Source organism: Notechis scutatus, chromosome 1, assembly GCF_049901735.1.
Source record: "Notechis scutatus isolate UNSWTSFEM ecotype Mainland chromosome 1, rNotScu1.2, whole genome shotgun sequence".
Taxonomy (NCBI): domain Eukaryota; kingdom Metazoa; phylum Chordata; class Lepidosauria; order Squamata; family Elapidae; genus Notechis; species Notechis scutatus.
This window is the reverse complement of record NC_142009.1, coordinates 330,790,715-330,813,010: the sequence shown is the minus strand read 5'-3', so window position 1 is coordinate 330,813,010 and position 22,296 is coordinate 330,790,715. Positions and strand designations below refer to the sequence as shown.

Genomic DNA, 22,296 nt, shown 5'->3' with positions numbered 1-22,296 from the left:
AGAGACCCTGGGAAAATCCCCAAAAAGTCTACAGGAAAATTCCCCACCCCATTTTCCTACCAGTCAACCATTCTTTATTTGGGATCGCAGGATACCGTCTCCAGCTCCATTCTCAGTGGGAGAAAGAGAGAGACTTTTGGCTTCATGCAAGGAAAGCAGCAGAAGCAACAGAAGTCTTTCTTTCTCTCCCCCAAATTCCATCAGAAATGAACCTTTGTGAGACTTGTCACACTGGCACAGCCACTTGGAGCAGGATGCCTTGTAGGGTCCCAAAGACTCATTTCTGGCAGAGTTTGGGGGAGAGAAAGAAAGACTTTTGCTGCTTTCCTTGCATGCAGCAAAAAGCAGAATAAAGAAGTGGAAAGAAACAGCCCAGTGGCCAGGCGAGGCACATGGGGCAAGTTCCCCCCTCCGCCCTTCCCCCCCTCCCCTCACTACCTCATGTTATTCGCAATGCGACGCAAGCCTTGTTCTCCCATGGGCCATGTGGGGGGCGCAGCCTTGTGTTCCCGTGCAGCCTGCTTTGGGGGGTGCTTTGGGGGTGACATTTCTCTGCAGACCATCAAAATTTTCTTGCGGACCACCAGTGGTCCCCGGCCCACTGGTCAGCGACCACTGTTCTAGATGCCTAAAGCTTCATTTTTTTTTGCTAAAGCAAGGTGGTTGTTAAGTGAGTCGCACTTGATTTTATGACCTTTTTTGGTACCCTTGTTAAACAAATCACCGCAGTTATTAAATGACTTACAGTCATTAAGTGAATCTGGCTTCCCCATTGACTTTGCTTGTCAGGTCTCCAAAGGGGAGATCACACAGATCCAGGGGATCACACAGGGGATCACACAGACCCAGGACACTGCAACCGTCATAAATATGAGTCAGTTGCCAAGCATCTGAATTTTGATCACATGACCATCAATCACAATGCTGCATCTGTCCAGTCACACTTTTTTCAGTGCGGCTGTAACTTCCAACTGTCACTAAATGAATACGCTTCCTACAACTTGCAAAGGGAAAACATTACATAAAGTTATTGTAGTGTGCACTGCATCCACTCCACTTTTAATTGTGCTTTCATTGTGTTGCATGAACCTAAACACGATTGTATCCTAACCCAACGTTCACTGAGAAAACATATGGGATAAGAAAGTGGGGGGGGGGGGATCTGGTAGGGCGGGAATAAAGCGAGTGTGATGGATGCAGCGTCCATTCAGGAGGCAATGCTTAACCAAAGGGGCGTTGTGATTGGCTGCTTTGTCTGGCACCGCCTCCGCAAAGAGCGCGTAACAGCTGTGTCTCGCGCAAAGATCTGGAGGTCCAGCGGTCGTTAGAGAAGCGAAAGGCGGTCAAAAATGAGCCTGAGATTGACGTTTCGCTTTCCATTCTGATTGGTGGTAAGGAAGGGGAAGGAAGGACAGCCTCACATCGGATTGACTTGTCCCTCTGTCATCAAACGCGCAGATGCATTTTGTCCCCTTAAATGAGCCATGTGCTGACTCTTCCGCTAGCCCCGCCCCTGGCGTTGTAACTGAGTTGCTATCAGGGGTTTGGGGGAGGGGGGAAGAGAAAGGAGGGAACAAATCCTTCGAGACGATTGGCCCCGCTCTAATGAGTGGGAGGAGACTCGTGACAAATGAGGAAAGGGCGGAAGAATCCGGAAGTGCCCGAGCTGGAAGGCGAAGGGCGGGATACCCGTGCCCAATGCAGAGTCCGAGTGAGGTTGAGAGAGGTGGCGCTCGACTAGAAAAGGCGGAGGGGCGTGGCCAGCCCCCGTTATCGGCCTCAACAGTCTGGAGGAGGAGGGGGCGGGGCGGAAAGGAAGGGGCGGGGCTATGCATTGCAGTTTCCAAATGCGACCGAGAAGAGAAGGGCGAAGCTTTGGGTGGGGTAAGTTCGAGTCCCGCTTTCTCCAATTTAGTAGTGGTGGGGGAAACGGAAGGAAAAGAAGAAGAGGTGCGGTGATTGCCCTGGCGAGGGGGCTGCTTCCCTGGGTAGAGAGGAAGAAGTCTGCCTTCCTCCCTAAATATGGCTAACCTGTGGCTATTTCCCCCTCCTGCTCCACTCCATGAGGGTGGATTGCCTTACTTCACGTTCCTCCAACCTTCCGCAGTAACTTGGGTAGTTTCTTCTTTAGAGGGAGGGTACTTTCTTCTTTAGAGGGGAAACTAAAACAAAAAATGGAGGGTTGCCCCTGTGATTAAGGCAGGGGTGGGGATCTATGACCCTTTTAGGACTTGGGGACTTCAACTCCCAGAATTCCTGAGCCAGCCATGCTGGCTCAGGAATTCTGGGAGTTGAAGTCCACAAGTCCTAAAAGGGCCATAGTTCTCCACCACTGGGTTAAGGGGTACCTTGGCCTCATCTTTGGGGAATTGTGGGAGTTGAAGTGCACACCTGTTTAAATGGCCCAAGTGGAGAAACACTGATGGATCTTCCTTCTCTCAGCTTCCTCTGGTGTGGGAGGGTGGGGGCATAGCCCTTCCAGCTGGGGAGAATGAGATTTGGAAAGAAAACAAAAATCTTTGTTAGAGGCATAACATCCCCCTCGTATCACACTGCACCTCTTTCAACAAGTGCATGGAAACTAGTGCAGGCAGGCCTTGTTTAGTGACTGCCTCAGACAGCAGCTTTTCGCAGTTTACAACAGGGATGACAAAGCGCCACCAGCCCTCTCGCCTTTATGAGCTTTTCCAGGGCGGTACAGCAAAAGAAAGCAGGAGTAAGATGGTAAGGATATTAGTGATTTCACTTTGTGGCTAAGTCCCAATTCCAAGGGCTACCTTTATTTTTATATAAATATATAGTGCATGATGTAGTTAAAAGGTGAGATGATTTTGCAGTGCTCTGCCACTTCCCTATTTTTTAACACGCGAAGGGGCCTTCCCAGTACACATTTTTTCTTACCCCAGCGGGCATATTTTCTTCTTATTTATATAACTGCCCATCTCATGTATTTGTTTCTGATATAATCCTCAGCGGGGACTTCAGATCATCTGACGTGCTGCTTTCCAAATGGAAGAACAATGTGTGTGTCATTAATCGGCGCCCTTCCACTTATGTCAATTAGTACACTTAGCCATGAAAATATGCAAATATCTACTTGTTTGGCTTTCTGGAAGTTTGTTTTAGATTTTTATCTTGCATATTTTTCATCACTCAAGTTTTTCATCTCCTAAGTTACTAGTTTTTCCTAGGAGGAAAAAATATTAGGTATGTTTGCTGCAGTGTTATTTATAAAAATAATAAAGATAGGATTTTAAAAAAATCAAAAGGATTATATTTCTGTGTAGCATCTGGGGTTCCTGTTGGACATCTAAATTTTAATCAAACCCTCTTGGTTTTCAAACCAGTCAGGTAGGCAGAATTCTGCTGGTGCTGCTGTCGGTTGTTTGGGCAGTTGCAGCCGGAATGAGTTTCTGCTGTTGGTTTAGAACGTCTCTTCTGGTCAAAGATCCTGCATTGCAACTTGGCCAAACGTATTACAGTTCATGGGTTTGGGCCAATCCGTTCTATTCCAGCCTAACCTCCTTTGCTGCTCTGTGGTGCAGATCAAAGAAAAGGATTAGAGGTGACATGACAGCTGCCATCCAGTACTTGAGGGGTTGTCACAGAGGAAAGAGGATCCACTCGACCCATTCTTCAAAGTACTAGAGGGCAGGACAAGAAGTAGTGGGTGGAACTCCTTAAAGAAAGATGGAACCTGAAACTAAGGAGAAATTTAAGAAATGAACAATTAACCCACCATAACTATGAAAGCCAAGTGGGCAAGAGGGCCAGTCACTCACTCACTCTCTCTCTCAGTCCATCACACAGGGTTGCTGTTGTTAGGAAAATAGGAGGATGAAGGTATGTTGCCGATGTTCATCACCTTCAGTTATTCGTAAAAGCAGTAAGGGCAGGATACAAATAAAATAATGGAACTGTTGGAGTTGGAGGTGCTCCATCACTGGAGATTTTCAAGCAAAGAGAGGACAACCATTTGATCAGAATGGTATAACATCTGCCTTGAGCATGGACTAGAAGATCTTTAAGGCATCTTCCAACCCTGCAATTGTATGATTCTAAATATTCTAAATATTTTCTGGCGTATCAGTGTGAATAAATAAATATTTTTATTAGTGGAATTCCTTGGGGTTGATCTAGAAAAAAGGTAGAATAAAAATGACTGTGGATGCTACCAGTGATTAATATTTTATGGAATGGAGTACAGGTAGTGCATGACGTACAACACAGTTGAGCCCAAAATTTCTGTTGATAAGCAAGACAATTGTTAAGTAAATGTTGCTCCATATTATGACTTTTCTTGCCACAGTTGTTAAGTGAATCACTGCAATTGTTAAGTTATAACACGGTTGTTAAGTGAATCTGGCTTCCCCATTGACCTTGCTTCTCAGAAGGTCACAAAAGGGGATCACATGCCCTGAGACATTGCAGCCATCATAAATATGAGTCAGTTGCCAAGCATCCAAATTTTGATCATGTGCCCACAGGGATGCTGCAACGGTTGTAAATGTGAAAAATTGTCATAACTCACTTTTTTCACGGCCATTGTAATTTCGAACAATCACTAAATGAACTGTTGTAAGTCGAGGACTATCTGCACAATGATTTGTTTTGTTACTGTAACCTAGAACATCTTTGCTGGCAAGCCTTTAAGCTGGACCCCCAACTGACATCCACCAAGGATGATGATGAGTGAAGGAGAATATGTCTTTTGCAAGTGGAAAAAGCGGCTATGGCCAGCACAGGTATGTAATAGCCCAACCTTGATTATTTCTGATTTGGGGAAGAGACATATCCAGATTGGCTAAAAATACCGTACCATTCGAACAGAGGTGGCAGTTCAACTGTATTTCGTTTGCAGCAAAACCCAAAGCAATTTTGTTTTCGTTTTGTTTCTTGTTGCAAACTATAGTTAATCAAAGTCAAAGGGTCAACCTGTTATGCTAAAAGGCTTCCTCCCATTAGAAGGGTGTCATTTCCAATCCAGTTGTCCATAATTTGAGTGGTAAATAACATTGGCATGTAGGCGACATGAACTACTACTTCTGCAAATCTCACAGAGTGCAATCATGGTTTGTGATAGCTTACTACAAAGAAAACATTCCCTCGAGACAGACGCGATTCCTGGTTTCATGGACCTCTTGGCAATCATACAAGTGGTCTGTAGCTCTGCTTTCTAGGACACATTTTCATTTATTTATTTACTTATATATTTGCTTTCCTTTCAAGTCCAGGCTACAGTCTTAAGATTTCACAGTGATCTCCCATCTCAACAATGAAACAGGCCCAACCCTGTTTAGAATTCTGCAAAGGCCAACCAGATGTGCCACTGTGTGGGGGTTCTAGTAAGACACTATGCTTATTTATCTGATTTTTATCCCGCCTTCTTTATTACTTTACAAGTAACCCAAAGCAGAGAATATATCTAATATTTCTTCCTCATCTTATTTTCTCCACAACAACAACAACCCACCTCACTCTTAGAGAGACTGGCCAAAGTCACCTAGCCAGTTTTCTTGCGGAAGGCAGGACTAGTACCCTGTTTCTCCAACAATATGGCCAATATAGCATGTTATGACTTAGACTATATAGGTAGTCCTCACTTAAAGACCACAATTGGGACAATTGTGGTTATTAAGCGAGGATATCTACCCTGTTTCTCCAACAATACGGCCTCCCCCAATAGGAAGTCCCAGCATGTTTTATAGGCATGAAATGAAATTAAGCCCCTCCCCCCAAATTAAGGCCTATATTAAAACATGGGAAATGGGGGGGAATGGTGGGGGGCTTGCCGTTAGGAAGTACTTTTGTTGCACACCCGGATATGGTGCTGCCTACGTTGACCCCGATACGAAGTGCCCCACCAACGCCGAGGTCAACATCCAAGCCGTCACCGCCCGCCCGAAGACGCAAGGGGGGGGGGAATTAAGTCACCCCCGAAAAGACAGCCTAGCCATTTTTTCGGGGCTCAAAAAAAAACAAGACCTGGCCCTATTATATGAGAAACACAGTATTTATCTCCTGGTAATTGGCTCCCAGCTGGCTTTTGTGCCTGAAACAGGATTAGAACTCAGTCTCCTGGCTTCTAGCCTGGTACCTTAACCACTAGACCAAACAGTATTGCTTGTTTTGCTCATATTGTTGCCAAGAAAATTATATGTATACACATGGAGTCCCCAGGTGAATTTCCTTGTCTTCTGCATTTTCATGTTGGACCCTCAGCTGTATTTCAGAATCTGACTAAAATATCACATGCTCTTCCCCACATCTTGATTATTTTCTCACAATGGGCTATCAATTTTCAGAGTTTTTTTTTTTCTTCCACACCCACATTGGAAGGGAAAGTTTCTGGCTTTGAGAGTTCTGAAGAACTTTTAAAACAAAAAACAAAAACTCAACTCTCTCTATTGTGCGTTTCTCACAATAGAAATATGTTTCTACTTCTCTGCTGCAGTTCTCTGGATTTTCTGTTTCTCGGAATCTGGACCTTTAAAAAAAAAAAAAATCCATACTTTTTCTTCCACCTTCCAGATCTTGTCTAGAAGCCAGAGTTCCAGAGGGCGTCTGCTTCCTGAGAAGCTCGGTTCCATTCGGCTCAAAATTATTGCTGAAAATAAACAGTTAAGTTTCTGAGAATTTGCAGCCTTTTACGCTGCTTTTTTCATGTCTATTTCACCAGTCAGTTTGACTTGCAAAATAAATCCGTTAAAGCCCCCAGATCCTGGTCTCCCCTCTGTTTTTGTTTTTTGTTTTTAAATAAATAAATTCCTTATGGGATGTTATTCAGCACAAGCAGGAATGGTCACAGCTATTTACTGGCAAAATGTTGACAGACAATCTTAGAATTGAAATCCTATCAAAGACAATGCTAGGTGAGGGAAAGAAGGATAGGGCTAGAAGTAATTTATTTATTTATTCACAGCTGTTGAACTAAAGCATTCTTGACCACGTAAAATCAAAATTTTAATGCTTTTCTTCTTTTTTCAAGGGTTACCATGCGTTTTGCCCATATTGTGCCTGTGACAGTACAAAGCATTGAAGAGATTGCAGATAAATTGGGTATGATTTTCTTTTATTTGTTCAGCCGTGGCCATGAAATCCTGCATGTTGTCTGTTTTCCTAAGTCATCTAGATAACGAGGGGCCCAAAAATCTCAGGCTAGACTTAACTAGCTGAAGACAAGCAAAGTCTGTTAAAAACAGTTATCTTGATTCTGCTGTGTTTAGGTGTCTTCTTTGCCAAAAAATGTACAATGAGTTTTGTTTTATAACACTGATTTGTATCCGTAAAAGATCTGATTCCAAAAAAAAAAGGAATAAAGGGATGGTAAACTCAGGAATGAAATTATGTCATCAATCCTAATGGACTGGAGAGAGAGAGGGAGGAAGATATATATATGCTCAATAAAAAAGGATTTTCAAAATGACCATCAGAGCATTAGTATTTCCTATATTATTATTAACACGCTCTGATGCTAAGGAGTTCTACTCCCCCTCCCCACCTGAAAAGAAATCTCTTCCAAATGCAAAACACAAGCAGAGGAGAGGAGTTTTAGTTTCACAGCAGCAAATAGCTTTAGTACAGAACAGTTGAGCTAAGCCACGCCCAGGCTCCTTGCTGTCTCCTTCCTCACACAGCAAATACTGCTTCAGTTTCTAAACAGCCCTCAACTCTCTCACACACTGACAGGATGCTAGCCAGATTAATACTGATGGATGCTGGTAGGCAGAGGCAGAATTCCCCCCCCCCCTTATTTTCCTCCCCAAAAACTATGCCCGACCACATAGTTTCGTAGCAAAGCACGGGTATCGAGCTAATATATATATATATAAATGACAGGCAGTGTTCCCCTTCCTCGAGCTGACAAACTGCTGAAGTGCTTGCAGGAACCAAGAATTGCTGTGTGTTTTTAATATGCATCTGGTTTTCAGCAGTTCCTGAAAGCATTGTGTGGCTTTAGTGGTTTGTTGGCTTAAGATCAATGCCATCTACCCTTTTTAGTAGAAGGCAGTCTATTCGTAAATGCCAGTTCCAACCTACATACAAACTGGAGTTTGTCTTTAAGATTAAAAACAGATTTAGGAACAGAACACATTCTTCCTCCCAACACTGGAGGTTTTTAAGAAGAGACTGGACAACTATTTGCCTGAAATGGTATAGGGTTTCTTGTTGGAGCAGGAGGTTAGACTAGACTAAATTAGAAGACCTTCCAACTTTGTTGCTCTGTTGTTCTTAACCCCAGATTCTTATGTTGTTCTTAAGCCAGATTCACTTTACAACTGTGTTACTAACTTAAAAATTGCAGTGCTTCTGTTAACAACGGTGGCAAGAAAGGTCATAAAAGGAGGCAAAAGCCTCTCAGTTGTCTCACTTAGCAACAAAAATTTTGGGCTCAGTTGTGGTCGTAAGGTGAAGACCTGCACAGTTCAAGGTAATGTACTTAACACTCCCTTTGCCTATTTTCTCACAACCAGCACCTATGAGGAGACTTGAGCTGAGACTGAAGGAATGGCCGAAAGTCCTAAACAGGAAACACAACTTTAATGTTCTCCCTCTGTTGCTTCTCTGCAATAAACCCCAAAAACTTTAACCTTAGACTGTCTACTATTGACCTCACCCCTTTCCTAAGAGGTTTGTAGGGGGCATGCATAAGCGCACCAACGTGCCTACCGTCCCTGTCCTATTGTTTCTTTTATTTTTCTTATATGTATCCATTTCATGTATTCATAACTATGTATATACTTATACCTATTATCTTGTAAGCAATTGACAAATCAAATAAATAAATAAAAAATAAATAAAATAAAAATAAAACTGGGGATGACAAGTTTGGGGTTAATTCTGAATCCCTTAGGAGAGGCATGTCCAAAGTCCAGCCTGGGGGCCAATTGCAGCCTGTTTTCAAATTTCCAGTGGCCCAAGCCACTTTTCCCTGTCGGCTCAGCCTGTCCCTCATCCCCACTGGCCAGCGTTTTCCCTTCACCGCACAGCGGTTCCCATGAATGTCAGGCTGAATGGTCGGCTCCCACACATTTTCACCTCACCAGATCTGACCCTTCTTGCAAAAAGTTTGGACATCCCTGCCTTAGGATCAATATTATTATGGCTTGTTGCACAGCCAGCCAGATGTTCAGTCTGGATTTGGCATTTTTACTGCTGTGTTATACATATATAAATATCATTGCAGGATTTATTTATTTATTTATTTATTACATTTATTTATTGCATTTATATTGCCACCCATGGCGACTCAAGGCGGCTTACAGAATATAAAACCACATTTAAAACAATAAAAACTAACAAAAAGAATCAAATAAATTAATATAGTGCAATATAACAAAATCACCCCCCGCCCAGCGACAGCAAATCACACGAGCCATTTCATGGGCTCCATCCCGCTCTGGGTTCCCCAGGCCCACTGGCAGAACCAGCTCTTCAGCGCCTTCCGGAAGAGTATTAAGAGTGGGGGCCGTATAATTTCAAATTTTATTGTATTTTGAATGCAATGACAATCAAGGTATTCTAATCTCTGGGGGATGATATTCCAGAGAGAGGGAGCCACCACAGAATGTAAGCTATTCCACGTAAAGCTGCCTTTTGTGTTTGACCAGTAATAATGGTTATTATTATTTTGATTCATTGCACAGTCAGTCAGATGCTCAAACTGGATTTGGCCTTGAATGACCAGATGGACATTATTATTATTATCAAATTTATTTGCTGCCCATCTCATGGTTCAAGGCGACTCTAAGCTCTTGATAGATCTGCCCTCCCTCATAAATTCTTTCTACCTCTTGGATAGCCATCCAAATTCTTTTACTTATTTGTATTTATTGAGAATTTTACATAAAGTAAAAAGCAAATCTAAAGAAAGAGAGGGAAAACAAAAAAGAGGAAAGAAAGAAGTGCAAGAAAATACAACTAAAGTTATGAAATATAATGACTTCCTACTTTCTCTTCCACAGTTATTAACGAATATAATGTATCTCCTCCCTCTTACCTCTTCCAAACATCCCTTCAACCCTTTAATTATTATGTGTTTCACTTAATAAATCCATATTAATATTTTGGCTTCCTTTAATAAAAAGACGGTAAAATATTTCTAGTCTTTAAAAAAAAAGCACTTGTTGTTTTCTCCCTGACCAATTTCTATCATTTTAACAATCTCTTTCTGCGTTGTGGGAATTTCACTATTCTTCTATCTTTGTGCATTTAATAACTGTGCCAGTATCATACAAAAAATTAATCTTCTGTGAGTCTTTTATAATTTAGTATCCATAAGTCCCAATAAAAAACCTCCAGGGTGTTCTTTTTGTTACAATATGAATCTTTAAAATTATTTGTATTGTTGGTATATTTATATCCAAAGTTTCTTGGGTTTTTCACAAGTCCTCCCTACGTGATAAAATGCCCCTTCATTTTTTCTCCCACATTTCCAGCATTGACTGGAGGTCCCTTTATACATTTTTGATATTATCCAAATTCCTGACAGGGCCATATCTTCAGCTAGTGAATTCTTCTGGTTAAATAAGGGGTCATGTGTGCTTCCTTTTATAAGCCTGCCTGCATTTTTCCCTTAATGTATTCAGTTCTTTAGGCCACCCAACTCCAAAAAGGACTCTTGAGCAGCTTCACAAGATAAAAAACAGGAAAACCACAACATTAAAAAGCAAGTTGTTCTGAGGGATCAGTAGCAAAAACATTTCTCCCCCCACTCCCCATCTCTTCCATATATCTGGTGCTTTCCAACCTTCTCAAGTTTGATGTGTGTGTACTTCAATTCCCAGAATTCCCCAGCCAGGGTAGATACCAGTGCAGAATTTCTCCCTCATCTCCCCTGCCCTGTCAAACATTCTCTCACTCCCCGCCCCCCTCCAAGAGGTTAGGTGGGTTTCTACTCTCCTGGCCTTCCGGAAGGCTGTGGAAATATGGTTTTGTGGCCTTTCTTGAGGTGTACTAAGAAGCAGCCATGGTGGAGCTGGTTAGAACCCTGAAAGCCCTCCCACACATTACATCTCTTGACCCTTTTTAATTTTTAAGGTTTTTAATATTTTATTTGTATACCACCAAGATTGCCTCAGTGAGGGGGATGGGTGACTTGACAGATGATAATAGATCGATAGATGCATGGATGGATAGACAGACAGGTTTGATAGATAGATTAGATAGATAGATAGATAGATAGATAGATAGATAGATAGATAGATAGATAGATGATAGATAGATAGATAGATAGATAGATAGATAGATAGATAGATAGATAGATAGATAGATAGATAGATAGACAGACAGAGACATATACATAAATGGATAGATAGATAGATACATAGAAAGATACATATAGACAGACAGACAGATAGATTCTACAAGATTCAAAATGGTGACAGAAAAGATTATTCAATAAGGTTAGGATGATACAGCAGGGAATATATTTCTTCAAATACAATGTTTTTTCCCCCTTCTATCTAGTGATCAATGGTCCCATTCTCATCTTGCAGCTATTGTATTAATTTTTTCTCTTTCTCCTTCTTCAATTTATAAGCCAGCATCTCCCTGGTTTATTCGCGTGCTCAAAGTAGTTTTGTTTCGTCAATCTAAGGTTCCGTGCCATTTCTCCTTGTGATATTAAGTTTATTTTGTATTTGATCATATCTCTTTCTCCTCTAATTTTCTTGTTTTGGGGTTCTTTTTCATTATAGATTCCAGTTCTTTAAGCTTCCCTGCAATGTTGTTTGTTGTTTCTTCCTTTCCTTGTTCCTTCGAGCCACATAAGCTATTGTTAAGCCCCAGATGTAGACTTTAGTTGTATCCCATAAGTTTTGTAACGTTGTATGTTCTTTCAAATTTACATTGAAGAATAATTCCAATTCTTTTTCCAACATTTGCACATACTTTTTTCTTTCAGAATTCTCTGGTTTAGAGTCCACCTCCCTCTCTTTCCCCCCCCTTCCATTTCACTTTTAAAGGATTATGATCTGCCCATGTATTCGACATTATATCTAGTTCCTCTATGTCCTCTCCCAGTTCCAGATCCATCCACAACATATCTATTCTTGACCAAGAATTGTAGGGGTTAGAAAAGAAAGTGTATTGTCTCTCCTGCAGATTTAGTTCTCTCCGTGTATCTTTTAAGTTTAACTCTTGTGCCATTTTAAAGAATATATCTGGTAATGTTCTTCTCTTCTTGTTTTTTTAATTACTTATATAATCTTTCTTAGTGTCTTATCACCACATTAAAATCTCCTATTAAACATACATTCTCCTGCTCTGACTCTATCATTTTCTGGTGTAACTTACAGTAGAATTTTGTATTTGGTATGTATATTACTGCTAGCAACATTCTCTTTTGGCTTGTTTTTATTTCTGTCAATAAGATTCTTCCTTCTTTATCCACATAAATCTCTTTTGGTTTCAACCATTCTTTTATATATACTGCCATGCCACTCTTTTTTTTGTGCCAAAGCCAAATGGAGTTACCCTATTTTAGGGAATTCTAGAATGCCACCGTGTTGTTTCTTAATATGGACCTCTTGAAGGCAAAGTCACAAGTTCCTTCCCTTGTAAACCAGTGGTTTATCTCTTGTCCTCCCATAAACTTTATCTCTAGTTGTTTTCCTTGCAAACCTCATGTGAACTTCCCTTGGCAGTTTATGTCAACGCACATAGAGAAAGAGAAATGCTGAATGATAAAATTACTATGATGGAAATGAAGGAGACAATTAAAAAACAAACACCAGGACCTCATGGAATCCCATGGATAATATCAAATCAAGAGTTAAAGGCCCAAGGAATTGAGATAGATTGGTGGCCATATCTGCAAATTTGGACAACGTACAAAAACTATTTAGAACAATATGGCTTTTATAAAGACAAACAGGAATTGGATAAAATATTACAGGGGACAGGGGGGAAAATTATTACTAAAACATAACTATTTTTTAAAGATTTAAAATGAAGAAACAGTTAAAGAGACTATGATAAACTGGGCCAAAAATTTTGGATATAGTATTGAATTGGAACACTGGGAAAAATTGTGGGAGAAAAATTACAAATTAACAATGTCAGCAGCCTACAAAGAAAATCTGTACAAAATGTTTTACGGTTGGCATTTACCCCCGGCAAGATTGGCCAAAATGTTTCCAAACAGATCAGCGAAATGCTGGAGATGTAACTATAAGCAAGGAACTCACTTTCACATGTGGTGGACCTGTCCAAAAGCTAGGAAATACTGGCTCAAAGTAAAGAATTGGTTAGAAGAAATTACTAAACAAAAAATTGAGAAGAAACCAGAACTATTTTTATTGGGCGTATTAAGACAAAAGACTTGCAAAAAACTACAATACATTATGTTACATATAATAACCATGGCCAGAATTGCCTTCACTCAAAATTGGAAACAAGATAATGCAACGATAATAGGAAAGGTTCTTGAGCGTGCAGAGATGGACAGGTTAACTATGGAATTAAAAGACAGAGAAGAAACAGAATACTATAAGGTCTGGAATGGTACCAGTGGCTAGAGAATAGACGTAAAGTTGTTACATGAAGAATACATAGGAGTTTTAGTAAAATGGAAAAATATTGTATATATATTTGTATCTACTGCTATAAGTTAAAAGTAGAAAAAACTAACGTAGAATAGTAACAACTATGTCAATACGAGTGAATACCGTTACCTGAACACTGTAATGAGTGTAAATGTGGTGTTTTAGTTGAAATACGTTTTAATAAAAATTTACTTTGGAAAAAACATGCTGAAGGTTTAGCCAATGGATGGGGGGAAAAAAACCAAGGGAGTGCTAACTTGCCCTCCAGCGACAGGGAGTTCCACAGATTAAGCATAAGGCCTCTCTTCCCCCCTGCCCTTTGCTCTCTGTTTCCCATTTGGGAACTTAAGGGGAAAGCCTTGGAAGGATGGGGTCAGGCCGGTGTAAAAGGAAGCTGTAAATTATCCTGCAGTTGACCCCAGGAAATGTTTTATGACATTTTATATTATGTCATAAAATGTGGTATGACCATTTTTATGTCAAAATGTTTCATAAAATTGGCCATATTTCAGTTCCATGGAAGTCCAGATTCCAGATTTTGGGTTCATTCTGTAAGTTAACCCATTTGATCTACCTTGGTTCAAAAAGTGTTGATCTACGATGCACCGTTTTGCCCAGTTAAAAGTTATGCGAATGACAGTGTTAGTGGCATAGACATGCCATTGTACACTCAATAGACTACAGTGTAGCATAAATATAACCTTTATTTACACTGGGAAACAAAAAAAAATGTGTGATTCACTTTTTTGCTGTGCTCTAGAACTGAGCTCACAATATTTCTCAAGTTATGCCAATCACATTATTTAAAGCATTTTCTTTGTCCAAAATGGTTTCCAGGGCAATTGTGACTGTTCCAAACCATCAGACTTAAGAAAAAATGGTGTGCGTGTGCATTTTTAAAATACTATTTAATTACTTCTTTATCTAAAGCCCTCAAGGAGTGAAGAAGTCAATCACCCCAAACATAGAAGCTCTTACCTTCTTTTGACCAACTCTTTCCTTCACAGTCTGAATTCCTGGAACAGGAGTTCCAGTGCTTGGTCATTCAAACCCTGCTCACCCCTTCTCCTGGACTGTTGCATCATGCTGTCCGTGGGGCTACCCTTGAAGAGTATTCAGAAGCTACAACTGGCGTGGAATGCAGGCGCACAGACGGTTCTTGGGACCTATAGGGTGGCCCATGTTACACCAATGTTTCACAAGCTGTTCTGGCTGCTGGTTTGCTTCCGGGTGCAATTCAACATTTTGATTATTACCTTTAAAACCCCGCATGGCAAAGGTCCAGGTTATGTGGTGAACAGTCTCACCTCAAGAGGATTGGCCTGCCCCACTCTCCTGCCCTTTCGAAAGGGCTGAAGACTTGGCTCTCCAAACTGCAATGGGTGTGCATCCTTCTGGAGATGGTTAACAGACTAAGACAAGACCCTGCCTCTCCCCGTGTGCATCTTGCTCCTTCCTTCCCACCTTTCTCCATTTTAAACTAATGTTACTATTTATTTGCTTTAATGTTTTTTTAAATTGGTTTTTACTGGTTGTGAGCCAGCTAGAGTCGTCTCCAGGTGAGATGGGCAGCACATAAATTGGATAAATAATAAATTACACCCCCCCGCTGATCACTGTTGACTCTCTTTCCAGGTCCGAGCAACGAAACCCAGAACGTGATAGAAGAGTTGACTTATCGTCGAGCCTTGCGAGAATTGCTGGAGATCATGAAGGAACAGGCAGCCCCTAAAGGTCCCGACTCTTTTAGGGGAAGGAATGAAGAGGCGTCAACCGGGAAAGGACATCAAGAACAATCTTCGGCACCCCAGGAACCCCTTTCTCCCCGAAGAAGCCCGCGTTGGACAAAGAGGATGGAGACCCTTTCAGATTCTCCAGCCACATCATCGAGACCTTTGGCGTCGAGAACCAATCACCTGTCTACCTGCAAACCTCCTTTGTCTGCATCAGGAGTCCTTCCAGGTGTCAGGAAGCCAGGCTTGGAGGTGGGCAGAGTTTGGAAAGCCCCAAAGCCAAACATCTCCCAGAGTGTGGCAGCATCACCCCAACTCACCCAGAGGTCTCCCCTGGCCTCCAAGGTGCATCAGCAAATTGGTGGTCCATCTGGCAAGAAGGTGCCTTCAAACCGGCCGGTGAGAACCAGCACCCCGGACTCTGCTTCTCGCAAGTGCTGCCCCAGATTCCCGCCAGCCAAGGGAAGAGACGAGGCTGCCTCAAAAGTGCGGAGGAATTTGCTGGGACCTGCCCTCGAAGGGTTTTCCTCCCAGACGGCAAATGCTCTCCCGGCCAAGCGAGAGGCACGGAAATGGAAGAAATGGCAGCAACCCTCCAGGGGCGCCAGGTGCTCCCTGCGCTTGGGAGCCGCTTGCTCAAAGCAGATCCTGGCCGCTCAGGAACCTTCCCCGGAAAGGTCACAATACATGAGTGGGAGAGAGCCCGGAAAGGCCAGAGAACCTCCTCTGGATTGTGCTCCTTGGGAACTGAAAAGAGAGCCTGACCCATGTAGAGCTGGAGATGGAGGAGGCTGGCTTCCCGAATTTGCGGATAAGGAAGGTAAGATGACGTCCATCTGCAAAAGACGTGCTGGGGGAAGTTGGGAGTTTTGGGGAGACCCTGTCTTCAAGTGCAGTGAACCGGTATTGTCGAGCGCCAGGGAAGTCAGGCGATCCAGGCAGTTCAAATAAGTATAAAGATTTATTGTAAGCTTAAGCCCTCTATATAAGAATCTGAACTACTAACAGTTCAAGCAATTTGGTGGTAAATAAGGAATTCACGGTGGGCTGGACTTGTATGCGCGAAGGGACTCGTGACTTTTAACCCCTGTCAGTCTCATCCTGGACATTTTCTACAGGTGTGAGTTTATATAACAGAATCACAACAGAGTTGGAAGGGACCTTAAAGGTCTTCTAGTCCAACCCCTTGCTCAAGCAGGAGACTCTGGCCTATACCATTTCAGACAAATGGTTGCCCAGTCTCTTCTTAAAAACCTCTGCACAACTTCTGAAGGCAAGCTTTTCCCCTGATCAATTGTTCTGTCAGGAAATTTCTCCTCAGTTTTAGGTTGATTTTCTCCATTGCTTCTTGCCCGGGCTTCAAGGTGCTTTGGAGAATAGCTTGACTCCCTTTTCTCTGTGGCAACCCCTTAAATATCAGAACACTGCTACTGGTATCATGTCACAAGTAGTTCTTTTCACTAAACTAAACGTACCCGATTCCTGCAACCGTTCTTTATATGTTTTAGCCTCCAGTCCCCTAATCAGCTTTGTTGCTGTTCTCTGCACTCTTTCCAGAGTCTCTGTAGCTTTTTAATAATATGGTGACCCCAAACTGGATGCCTATTCCAAGTGTGGTCCTACCAAGGCCTTACAAAGCAGTACTAGCACTTCCCATGATCTTGATTCTATCTCTCTGTTAATGTAGCCTAGGTCTGTATTGGCTTTTTTGGCAGTTGCAGCACACGGCTGGCTCACATTTGGCATGCAGTGTGAACTTGGCAGCCTTTGGGGCTTCCTAGCCATGACTTAAAAAGTGAGCCATTTTAGTGTAGTGTTAAAGGCATCAGGTTAGAAACAGAGAGATTGTGAATTCTAGCCCCCCCCCCACCCCGCTTCCCTTTTAAGGCACAAAGCCAGATGGGTGACTCACAGTCCTTGGAAGCAGATGGCAGCAAACCACTTAAATCCTTGCCACGAAAACTGTAGGGACTTTTCCAGGCAGTCCCTGAAAACCAGACACAACTGATTAGAGGGGGTGGGAGCCATTAGTTAGTTAGTTAGTTAGTTAGTTACTCACTTACTTACTTACTTACTTACTTACCGTATTTGCCGGCGTATAAGACGACTTTTTTGCCCTGAAAAACATGCCTCCAATTGGGGGGGTCGTCTTATATGCCGGGTCGTCTTATACGCCGGCAAATAGTAATTGGGAAGCACTGCGGCTGCCCAGCACTGAGGCACTTTTGCGCACCGTGGAAACGAATCCCGTGAAGCCGAAAGGAGCAGCCAGCCTTCTCCCAGCTCCCAAGGAAACAAGGCTCGCACCGCCCGAGCTCCGCTAAGGTATCCGGCTGGGGCTGTCAGGAGTTGTTACCGCTGGCGCGGCTCCGCATGGCTCCAGTCCCGCGTTGCCTCGGGAAGGGAAAGGCAAAACCAGGAGCCGCTGCTGCCATTGCAAAGCGCCGCCGCGGCTCTTCCTTTTTGCCTTTCCTTCCCGAGGCAACGCGGACAGACCGCGCGAGCAGCGCCAGCGGTAACAATCCTGACAGCCCCAGCCGGATACCTCAGCGGAGCCCGGCGGTGCGAGCCTCATTTCCTTGGGAGCTGGGAGAAGGCTGGCTGCTCCTTTCGGCTTCACAGGATTGCTTTCCACGGTGCACAAAAGTGCCTCAAAAAAAAAAAAAAGTGCAAAAGTGGAAGGCGTGCGGAAGAGGGGGCGAGTATATAACAAACTATATTTTGAGTGGAAATGTTGGGGGGTCGTCTTATACGCCGGGTCGTCTTATACGCCGGCATATACGGTACTTACTTACTTACTTACTTACTTGCCATCCATCTTACTTTGAGTGGCTTATAGCTGAATCTGATGCATGAACAAGCCGTTGTGGCTTAGTTTACAAACCATAATTGTAACCCAGCCCAGCTTGCTGCAATGGTTTAACGCAGCTGGGCTTCATCCAATGTCTGTTTAAGTTTATATCCCATTGAAGGTTCACAGTGGCTTATAAGGGGAGCTCTCTGCCTCCTATCTCTGCAACAACAACCCTGTGAGGTGGGTTGCCTGAAAGTGACCGACTTCACGTCTTAAGGGGGATTTGAGCCTCTTTGTTTGTGCAGATGTTCCTCAACTTACAACTGTAATGGAGCCTGCTCACTACGGACGTAATGATGATCATTAAGCAGATCACCCACACAACTGTCCTGATTTTATTAGCTTATTTGGGGGAGGGGGGGTTAAGGAAACTCCTTGTTTGCTATGGTGCAGTGCAGTTTTGCCGAAAACCGGAAATGGCGGTTATTGGCAAAAACGTAAATTGCAGTCCTGTGACTGTGGGATGTCTTAAATGTGGGCCTGTTGCCAAATGTTCAAAACGTGCAAGCATCAAATCTTTGGAACCAGGTCATAAGTACCTTTTGAGGGGTCTGCTATAATTTTGAGCAGTCACTAAGCAACCAGTCGTAAGTTGAAAATGTACAGTGCCCAGATCGCGATTACATGACCATAGGGATGCTGGGATGATAAGAACTTTGAGGACCAGTCACAATCACCACTGGTTCAGCACTGTTGTGATTTTGTACGATGGCTGAACTGGTGGTCATTAATCAAGGACTACCCCTATGCTAGATCATGAAGCAGCCTTTCAGTCAGAGCCGAAAAAGCTTCTTAGATGAAAAGCGAAACATCTTCAAAGAAAAAGCAGAAAGTCCAGTTTCCTCTTGAAAAAAGCACCTTGGGACAGCATTTGTTTTGAAACAATCCATGCAAAAACATTTGCTTTGCAAAAATTGGAAAGTATCAGGGTTGTAAATGAAAACCTCTTTGGAAAGCAAAGGTGACTGACAAGCAACTACTGGACATGTTGTGTAACACCAGACATGTCACTGGAAGGCAAAAATCACAAAACTTCATCTCACTTATTTTGGACATGTCGTGGTGGGGAATTCAGTGGAGAAAGCAGTTATGTTTGGATGAGTTAGTGGACACGCCAGGGGCAAGAAAAGCGCAGGAGCAGGTCGCAGAGGGAATCCGGGGGGATCTGGAAGCTTCAACAGGAAAAGAAAATAGCAGACTGAAGCGGTTTATTTTATGTAAGGCTGCAGCAAAATGTGGACTTGCTAAGTTAAACATTATTCTAACTTTACCTTGGCTTTTAGCCCCAAAGAACTTTGTGAGACCTGACTAAAGAGCGTATAAAGACATTGGCAATAAATTAAAATGATATATAAAGTTTGAAAGAATCTACTCACTTGAAGAAATATCACATTAGACGTACAGTTCAGACAATGCCTTGACTGGGAATTGGAATGACTTCAAAGAATAAAGAAGAATAAAGAGTAAAAGGAAACGCAAAAGAAGATGGTGGCTGGGCACCATCAAAGCTAATTAGCAGCAAGAGCATAGAAAATCTCAAGCAAATAGTGCAGGATCGGAAGATGTGGAGAGACCTGGTCCCATAGAATCTCCAGAAATTAGACATAACTGAATGGATACCATCATCATCAAATAAAAACCATGAAATGATTTTTATTTATCAAATAAATTAAGTCAGTCTGGCCAGTTCCTGTTTTGGCCTAGGCTTCCTTAGAAAGCATAAAACACAATCTTAGTTCTGGCAAAACCTCTTTTATTTCCATGGCTGTGAATTACGTTCATTCACAGCCTGCAAGGCTTCACAAACAGTCTTTCGGGGGAATATTTATAAACACCCACCTTATTGCACTTGGAATGCTGCCAGGGAACTAATTGCCAGATGCAGGGCAAGGCCAAACTTGATACAGAGTCAAATAGAACTTTTCAAAGCTTGAATCGACCAAACGAACTAATTGCTTCCTGCAAAAGCTCACGTCCTGTTTGCTCTTCTTTTATGTCCTGTGGGAGGGGCCAATCATCTCCGAGGTGTAGCCTTACTCCGGAGTTGACCCTACTTTCTCAATTGTTCCTGTCTTCTGGTAGCTCTGGCTGAGAACCGGTTCCAGGAGCTCCCCTGTCTCACTGCTGTCTGAATCTGAAGGCAGCTAATGACTGGCAGCCTCTCCTGGCCCCATCTCTGCCTCCGATGCAGAGCCCTTGTCCAAGCCCTCCTCATCCTCCAAGATTGGCCCAGGTTCCTCCCCAACCTCTTCACTACTCTCTGATTCTGTTGCCAGCTCCGTCAGCCGCCGGCAGGCCACAACAGTACCCATGAACTGAAAACGGATTGTTTTGTGGAGAAAAAAAAAACCCAAAATAATATCTTTTTTGAACCATATAGGCTTCCAGGGTCATGTGATCACTTTTCACCACTTTTTGACGAAGCAAAGCCAGATTCATGTAACTACCGCAGTGATTCATTTAACAACTGTGTCAAGAAAGGCCCAATGTAAAGTTTGGGCTCATTTGTCGAGTTTTCTCTACCCAAGACTCCCCCTGCATATTGTGGGAGCAACTACAGCAAAACCCAGGCAAGATATGAAATGTCTGGCTTTAAAAGGTAAAACTGGGTTATAGATAAGTCCTCGACTTACGACCGGTTGATTTGCAATTGTTTGAAGTTACAACAAACAGCCGCCCTTTCCCTTGGGTTTATAGTCACATGATCCTATTTTGAGCACTCGGCAACCTGCCTGAATTTACAGCCATTTGCAGTGCCCCAGAGTCACGGGAATGTGATTTACAATGTGTTTTTACTTCCAGTTTCTGTCAAAAAAAAAAAGGGGGGGGGCAATTGTAGACAATGGATTCGCTTAACAATCACCAATTTAAAAAAGGTAATAAAATTGGGCACGGCCACATGGGGATCCACTGAACAGCCAGCAATGGCTTAGACCGTAATTCCAGGCTCCATCACAGTCGTAAGTCAAGGACTGACTGCAGTATCTCCTGGCCCATCTTTAAGATTTGTCAGCACGAATTCCAATGCTGTACGTGTAAAACTGAAATCGGCACGGTATTCCTTCATTAGCAGATCAGGCATCTGATCTTTCACTGCAGCTGAGTCCCGTAAGAAAAGTGAGCCCAAGCCCAGAGCCAAAGGATGAAGAAGAGGAAGAGGAGGAGGAATTACCCAGCATTTTCTTGCATCAAGGTAGTTACTATTTTTCCCCCTGCAGCTTTCTTCAAAATATTATGCGTCCGAATCAACGTAGTTTCCCTTAAAAATAAGCAATGGCTGAACTAAACCTTATAGTACCTGGTAGGAATTATAATGTCTTGGATGGGGAGGGGTGAATCTCTTCGACAATGGTTGACCAAGGCTTGGGGCCACTCCGAGAAGGCCCTGTCTCTTCTGCTCACTTGCTCAGCCACAAGGGTGTTGAAACCTAAGTAAAAGGGAGGGAGTCACTTTGATCACTGGGATATGGTTGCCCTTATGTCTCCTTTAAGCCTGCTGTGGACAAAATGAGACACAACTCGCCACAGCCAATTTGCCGCAGCCAACTTGTTGTGGGACAATTCAACAGTTCAGTTTCATTATTTCAAATAATTTGAAATTTTATTTTAATTTTTGTCATTCACATTTTATTTCACCCCTCCTTTGGCATCCTTTTTTAAATGATTCTATTCCACCGTTTCTTCAATATTAATGTAACTCTTCTCCCGCAGCCAGTTGGCCACGCCAAGTTGGCTATGTTGAGTTGACCGTGGTGAAGGCATGGGCTTGTCCAGGCGCTTGCCAGGATTCAAAGCCCCCAAATTTATTTTAAACATTGAAAGCCACAATAAGGCATCACGTGTAGATGATGTGCACACATTCCCCTCCCCCCAAATTTGGTTTCTGCAAATGCGTGAGATGAACCCACTTATCAGAAGCCTGCCTTTCTGAAATCTTCATATATGGATACTTGGCTCTCCGTGTAGTCCACCTCTTTTCAATCCCACACCCCTTTCAGCTTTTTGTGGCTTCCCCAGCATGTATATAGGTAGTCCTTTCTTAGTGACCACAGTTGGACCGGCAACTCGGTCATTAAGTAAAAGCATGGCTATGCTTGTGGTTTTACTGCAGTTTTCCTTTGTGTTACGACTTGTGGAGGCCCTAAATGTGAGGATGGGACAC

At 42.9% G+C, this 22,296-nt stretch overlaps 1 protein-coding gene across 5 annotated transcripts in view; it reads left to right on the top strand.

The window, feature by feature from the left end:
- Positions 1–1,308: 1,308 nt before the first annotated feature.
- Positions 1,309–22,296, top strand: part of PWWP3A (PWWP domain containing 3A, DNA repair factor) — a 38,894-nt gene continuing 17,906 nt past the window's right edge. The window contains exons 1-6 of one of the 5 annotated variants that reach the window (XM_087952715.1): positions 1,309–1,391; positions 4,629–4,745; positions 6,532–6,620; positions 6,989–7,059; positions 15,183–16,100; positions 21,205–21,327. In XM_087952715.1, the coding sequence (XP_087808841.1) occupies positions 4,683–4,745; positions 6,532–6,620; positions 6,989–7,059; positions 15,183–16,100; positions 21,205–21,327 (1,264 nt within the window). In that variant the 5' untranslated portion in view covers positions 1,309–1,391; positions 4,629–4,682. Of the gene's footprint in view, positions 1,392–1,659; positions 1,885–4,628; positions 4,746–6,531; positions 6,621–6,988; positions 7,060–15,182; positions 16,101–21,204; positions 21,328–22,296 lie in introns of those variants that run through there. The other 4 variants (XM_026685147.2, XM_087952716.1, XM_087952718.1 and 1 more) reach the window with 4 other exon arrangements.